The sequence below is a fragment of the Macrobrachium nipponense genome, chromosome 4, assembly GCF_015104395.2.
Source record: "Macrobrachium nipponense isolate FS-2020 chromosome 4, ASM1510439v2, whole genome shotgun sequence".
In the NCBI taxonomy this organism is placed as follows: Eukaryota; Metazoa; Arthropoda; class Malacostraca; order Decapoda; family Palaemonidae; genus Macrobrachium; species Macrobrachium nipponense.
In genome coordinates this window covers 22,847,681-22,855,180 of record NC_061100.1, presented here as the reverse complement: position 1 = coordinate 22,855,180, position 7,500 = coordinate 22,847,681, and the positions used below count along the sequence as shown (strand labels likewise).

General features: G+C 35.9%; 1 protein-coding gene across 3 annotated transcripts in view; it reads left to right on the top strand.

The window, feature by feature from the left end:
* Positions 1-7,500, top strand: part of LOC135210783 (WD repeat-containing protein 46-like) — a 221,078-nt gene that overhangs the window by 153,247 nt on the left and 60,331 nt on the right. The window contains exon 1 of one of the 3 annotated variants that reach the window (XM_064243644.1): positions 4,795-4,934. The exons of 1 other annotated variant lie outside the window; for it this stretch is intronic. Coding sequence is in view for 1 of the 2 variants with exons in the window: in XM_064243643.1 (XP_064099713.1) it covers positions 5,352-5,417 (66 nt within the window). In the remaining variant the exon portion in view is untranslated. Of the gene's footprint in view, positions 1-4,794; positions 4,935-5,336; positions 5,418-7,500 lie in introns of those variants that run through there. One more of the 3 variants, XM_064243643.1, reaches the window with a different exon arrangement.

The following is a 7,500-nucleotide window of genomic DNA, read 5'->3' as shown; positions in this document are numbered from 1 at the left end:
CCTTTCATTCATTTTACTGCGCTTCCGTTCACATTCCTCACAACTGTTTCGAAGTGCAGCTGCCAGGATATCCTCCTGTTACACCTTTCAGACCTTTGTACTCTCAATTATCCTTCCAGCGCTGAATGGCCTCATAGGTCCCAGCGTATGAACTCTTCACACATCTGGATACAGTTGGCAGCACTCCAGCAGAAAGGCCTTCTCAGATTTAGGAATGTCGAAGGTTCAAACGCTCTCCATAATAATCCACATGTTATATGTCATTCTATTTATTGCTTGCTCGGTGAGTAAGAACACAAACTAATTTGTTGTTGTTGTTGCTGTCATGTTTCTTGCTAGGGGCCAGGAAAGGTCTATGGAAGAACATAAAAAGATCTTTTCCGCGTTGAGTTAAAGATACCAGAATTTTAGGATAGGATATTTATGATTTATTTATTAGAATGAAAATTTCAAAGATAAATAATGCACATTTTAAACAGTACAGAACAATTACTTCTAATAAAATATAGAGCATTCTTTTTATTTTTTGTTGGCTCTATCTTACCGTGGATTTGAACACATTTTATTTTACGTTAAAAGTCAGGAATATAATATTTACAACTTAAGGGTGAGAGGACAATCTTGCACGCGTCCCGAGTAAGCTGGAGGTCGGATTATGCCTTGCTTTATTTTCCTGAATAAAGTTGCCATTTTGGTTTCTTGGCCTTATTTATTCATGAGTGTCTAATATTATTTTGTTTTATGATTTGTCGTCTTTAAAATACTACAAGCAAGAGTAATAAACACATAGGATCGCTTTAATGGTATTAACCATTTAAGAGTGGGATAATTGATATAAGTTACTATATAAAAAATAAAGAGAATTCAAATGCAAGGCAAACTAAATCAAATTTCTAAGTAAATCATTTCTTTAATTTCTGCATTCCTTGAAAGTCTTCATTCACGTCCAGACCAGTACAATAAAATTAGATCAAAATGACGGTCCCCTTCAACCTATAATTCAGTTCACATTAATCCTCTCGAACCATTGTCAGAAAGATCCAGCTGAAAAAGTGGAGGTGGGGGTGGGGGTTACTTGGGGGAGGTGTGATAAATTTCTTTATCATCCCTCTTGTTAGGTGAATTTCTCTATCATTCCTCTTGTGTAATAGATCCCTTTATCTTCCCGAAATATATTCTGAATGTTCACAGCAACATCGCACATTTCACAGTTACGTAAGGACGGTATACTATGTGACTGATTCCTTCCAGAACGGTGCTATTCCACACCCGTCGTCTGTCGATGAAGATAAAGCCTTTCCAATATCGACACCGTTATGGCCTGACGCGAAATCTATTTGGTCGTCAACGCTGTATTTTAAACTAAGTACGGCACCGACGTGTTACGGACTCCGTCTAGGTGGTAACTGCAAATAAATAAGAAGTACTACCCTCATAAAATGATTCCATTCCTTTATTAGGAAGTCTTCATGAATTCACTTAAACAACTACTAGTGTTGTTTTAGTGTATGTAAATATATTTGTAGTTCCGTCCCGAGATTTAAAAAAAAAAAGATTTCAAATTGACTTTTTTTTCCTCGAAAGTCTTCAGGAACAGATTTAAAAGAGAGAACTAAATCTTCCCCTGCTGATAAAATTACCACTATAATAGTAATACTTCTACTTCTTCTTCAACTATCATTGCTTTGAGGTGCGTTTTAATTGCCATCACAAAAATTATTTTCATGTCTTTACTTATCATTTTATATTTTCTTTATATTTGATTACAGCGTTCATCAAGAACCTTGTCTGTGTTATTATGTACTACCTCTCTCTCTCTCTCTCTCTCTCTCTCTCTCTCTCTCTCTCTCTCTCTCTCTCTCTCTCTATCTCAAATACCTTCTATGTCAATCCCCTATAGTGCTAAAAATATCTTTACACCCCAGAAACATCTGCATTCCATATAAAAGGAAGAGTCTAATGTGTATAAAAGAGATAAAATAATCATCTGCCTAACATTTAAATTACCATAACCAAACAGAAAAGGCATTATAAGGCCGATTGTGGGAAATAATATTTATAAATATATATGGTACCTTATACTTTCTAAGTATATAATGTACCTTATATTATCTAAGTATATAATGTTCCTTATATTTTTTCTAAATATATCAAGAAAAGAACCTCGAGTGTAAACCTGAGAAGGACGTGCCGTCACAGAGGTAATACATTTATGTTTCTGTTGACTTACCATTACTACTACTACTAACGATGAGTGAAGCAAAAGCAAATAACCTAGAGAAGATAATCAAAAGAAGGTTAAAGACAGGAAAGCAAGAAGAAATAGAACCAGTATGGGTCACCAAAGAAATAAAGAAAGAAATAAGCCAAAGAAGAATACATAACAAATTAAAAAGGAAAGCCACAAGAATAGAAGAAAAGAGATACTATGAAGAAGCTTATCTTGAACAAAAACAAAAAGTAGAGATAATAATAAAGAAAGCATATGAAGAATGTGAAGAGAAGGTTATAAATGAGATAATGAATGATAAAAACAGACACGGGAAAATCTGGGAATATATAGACATGCTGAGAGGAAAGACCACATCAGAAAAAGAATGGATAAGGATATACGACGAAAATAAGAAAGAGATGAAGGAAGAAACCTTAGAGAAAGAGCTGGTAAAATTCTTGGAAACAATATACCAAAAAGAAGAAAACAAAATAGGAGAGATATGGAATGAAAGCAAGAAAGAACAGTACAAACACGACATGGAAGAAATAGTGAAAAGATTAGGACAGCAGATGAAATACCATATATCTTTAAGAGAACACATGCATTGAGTGTATGATCTAACAGAGACAGAGATTAGACCCATGGAAAAAATCAACATAACAGAAGAAGATGTAAAAAATCAGCTCGAGAAAATGAAGGCAAATAAAGCACCAGGGTCAGACGGAATGAAGCCAGTTCTATTCAAACTACTCTTACAAAGTACCAACCTTCAAAAAGAATTGGTAGAATGTCTAAACAGCAAACTGAACAGCAAACTGAAGGGAAGGAAAACGCAGAGAAGCTGGTTTAAGTAAAAAACAACACTTACGCCCAAGAAACAAAACCCCACAGTCAAAGATCATAGGCCAATTGCTCTAACAAATGAATCATATAAAATTTTCATGGGGATCCTGAAAACCAAAATAGAAAAGCATATTAGAAATATAGGAAAAATGAATGACCTGCAATCAGGCTTTACCGCACAAATGAGGGGAATCGATAATTTATATATTTTACAATACTGAATACAAGAAACGTACAGAAGAAAGAACCCGTTATTTGTAGTATCAATAGACTTCCAAAAAGCATTTGATTCAGTTAATAGAAAAAAGCTCATTGAGTTCATGATGAAATATAGGCTGCATGCACAAGTAATAAATGCAGTTGCAAAGATATATACAAATGATGTAACAAGCCTATGCCTTAACAATATAGAACAAAAAGAGCTAAATGTAACTAATGGAATAAGACAGGGATGCAATGGCTCAACCATATTCTTCCTACTAATAACGTACTTGATAATAGGAAAATTAGAAAATACAACAGAAGGTTTTAGAAATGAAGTAATAAGGATAGTGGCACTAAGATATGCAGATGATGGATTAATACTAGGACACACACTAGAAGAAATAACAAAAGCAATAAAAATCCTTATTGAAATAGCGAGTGAATGTGACCTAAACATAAACAAAGACAAGAGTAACATACTTATATACAACGACGGGTATAGTATCGATGATGTGGAAAATATGGAGCACATAGAAGGAATAAAAATAGTTAAGCAGATTAAATACCTAGGGGTGACAATCAACAACATGAAAGACTGCTTCAAAGAATAGATAAAAAGGGCCCAAATTAAAGCAAAGCAGACGGCAAATATGGCTCTAATGCAGTCATCAATAAAAGCTGTGGCAGGGTAAAAATAGGAAAATTGTATTGGAAAGGATTAGTGATGCCATCATTCATGTATGCCATGGACGTCATGAAACTTGACAAGAAAACTATAAATGAATTTCAGAAGATGGACAATCGAGTATATAGAGCAATTTTGAAAGCGCCAAGTTATTCAGCAAGTGCGTTAAGATCTGAAAATATATAGGGGCCTCTTCCTGCCACTCAAGAGATATCAAGAATAAACTATTCTACCGGAAACACACACTGAAGAATGGTGGAATTAGGCTCCTATATGAGATAACCATGGATCAGTATGGGGAAGAAAAAAAACTGGATAATGCAAGTAAAAGAATATATGAAAGAATTAAACATAAACTTAAGTAAAATTGAAGCAGTTAAAGACAAACAGTAAGAGAAATAATAAACAATTGGGACAGAAAAGCATTGCAGAAAGAAATGAATGGAAAGTCAACGTTAAGAATCTACAGAAAATATAAAGAAAACATAAGAGAAGAAATCTGGTTTGACAACACTGGAAAAAACCATGCTGGTCAGTAGGGCCAGACTAGGTATACTAGCATTAAATGATAGAAATAGGATAAAAGGAGAAGATACAAAATGTTTATGTTGTAACAAAATGAAAATTTAGAACATTTCTTACTTTGCTGTCCAGCATACGAGATTAGAAGTAGATAGTTTTATGCAGCAACCATATCAAGAAAATAAAGAGGAATTAGTAGTAAATATACTCTTATTGGTAGATATACTGAGGGAGGAAGTGGAGAATAGGAAAGATTTTATAAAAGAAATGTGGTATTTCAGAGAGAAACTGAAACACGAACAAAGGAGGAATAGAACAAGTAAGGGAGCCTTTTCAAGGGTATATCCCACCCACTACTACTACTACTACTATCCAGCATTGGGTTTCTCTCGTGGCGATCAAGTCTATATAAAATAAAGGTTTTAAGTAACTGTGCGTTAAGTGTGATCAGAAAATTCAGTTGTAGTAAGTATATAAGTGGATATTGTGAATTATGATATTCTAATGCATTTTATTAATGGGTTTCCGCGTGTTTCGAGGCATGTTACTACAAAGTTAAGTTGTACCCTAATTTTGCTGTTGTTTTTGCATTTCTCTTTGTTAGGTAAATAGGAGCTACCTACACTCAAAATTTCATGCAGACATCTTTAGTATTACCTGAATTACTTTCGTAGGTCTATGTTGCAAAATGTCTGAGTAACGCAACGTTGTCTGGGGCCTTGGCTAAACTACCTAACCTATGGTAAACAATCACGGACGATCCACCATCATCACGCTGGCCTGGTCTTAGGGTAAAACACCGCATGGCCCGCATCAAGCCAACGACGATCAATGCCTGCCACCCTCCGAAAAAGTACATTATAACGCATCCTGACACCGGAGATGGGCATCAGTCGCGACTTGTTGTTGGTGAGAAACGGAGCTAGAGACCTCTACTCTCCTTTCGAAGTAACTATTTTCTCCAAAGTTAGATATTAAGGCCAAATTTTAAGATTTAAACAGAGGGTAGTGAAAAGGGTGGCCACGGCAGTGGAAATCTCACCAAAACGCTTTCAAAATTTTTACCTACGCTTCAATATTTTAGAAGATTGACGCCATCTCGATGTTTACGGAGTCGCTTGTGTCAACAAACTTCCCATTTCCTGTGATAAATCCGCACATCACAAGTCCTGTATTATGACGTCATGACATCTTGACTTTCGTACCAATTGTAAATGAATTGCTATAGGGTAGAATATCATGACAGGCCAACCCTCATCACGGTGGACGGGTCTTATTCACTCGATATTTAATTGGTGAAACATGAATGCAATTGCAACTCTAAGCATACCATTTAAAAGACTGAAGTTTCGTCAACATATTGTGATATATGAAAGCCCCATACGAATTAAAATAAGCATGTGAGCTCTTCGTTAAAATATGTTTTCAAGGCAGTTTTGAAATCCAATATGGCGGCTACGTTTTGCATGGACGGTTCTCATCAGTGACGGCCACCATCTTTCCCCAGCCTTCCCAGCACTCATTTGAACAATGTTAGCGTATGTATGTAACGTTTATTGATCTTACTCAAGATTGCAGTTGTAAACAATAAAACAACATTTTGTTGCCTATATTAGTGAAAAGTATGAAACTTGTTATTCCCGGGGTTATGGTTGGAACTGAATTCATTCTTACCTTGTAATCAGTGGTTTATCCTTACTGCCATCACAACTGAAACTCCACAGTGCTTATTTGATTGTAATTATACAGATTTTTGGTCTTAATTCACTCCACAGTGCCACTCGAACCACATTGCTGTTCGTGTTTCCTAAGCACTCACTCCGTAAACAAAGTTACGAGCAGCAGACGACAACACTGATTATGAGATGCAAAGCTTTATTCCCTTAATTGTTTACTTTTACTCAATATTTAGTTTAACTCTACTTCAAAATGTTTATTTAATTCATGTCCATTATCCCTTTTTTGCAACCAAATTAACCCCCAAAAATTACAAATGTTTCGGATGTATACTTACAAGCAGACGACGTGAGGAAAAATGGCTCATCGTTGCCAATCTAGTGGAGCGTCACACATACGCCGATGCATTTACAAACTGTTTCGATGAATTCTAGTTGTCATAGTAATGCAGTATGATAAAAATTGCTCTAATATGTATATATACTACAAATAGATACACTAATTTCACTTATTTCCCCGGTTTTGTGTAAGTCTTATACCTAGTTTGGAGGGTAAACACATACCAATTGACAACACTGATAAACAATTGAAGAGCGCAAAACGCCGCAAAGAATGCCGTAGTCCCCTTGAATAAGTACGAATATGTGCTGGTAAGAGGTGGGTTTACGATTGTGTGATGAAAGTTGCCCCAGCGTCTATGGGTACAAGTGGTGTGCAGATTTAGCACATGAAATGGGAAGGTTTGTTGACACAAGCGACTCCGTAAACATCAAGATAGCGTCAATCTTCGAAACATTTTTAGTTGTAAGTAAAATTTCTAAAGCGTTTTGGTGAGATTTCCACTGCAGTAGGCCACCCTTTTCAGTACCCTCTGTTTAAACTCTTAAAATTTGGCCTTAATTTCTAACTTTGGAGAAAATACTTACTTCGAAAGGAGAGTAGAGGTCTTTAGCTCCGTTTTTCACCAAGAAGAAGTCGCGACTGATGCCCATCTCCGGTGTCAGGGACTGCGCTTATAATGTACTTTTTCGGAGGGTGGCTAGTTGTTGATTGTAGGTGGCCTTGCTTGGCCTGCTGTGATATTCTACCCTACTACTCAACTTTCTTGCAGAACAGTTTATATACCAGTTATTCATGCAGATTGTTATCAGCTATTCATGTAATTGTTATAATCGTAATGTGCATTTATATCTTTATTATTTACTTTTTGGACATATGAAGATATTTTACTGCCGTAGTGTGACTCAACCGCTTTCGGTCCCTGGGCCTCTTGTCTGTTTTCGCACCATAAGAAATTTATGGGGCCGAATTTGCAATGACCAGAAAGTCATTAAAAGAGGAAAGTTAACATTGA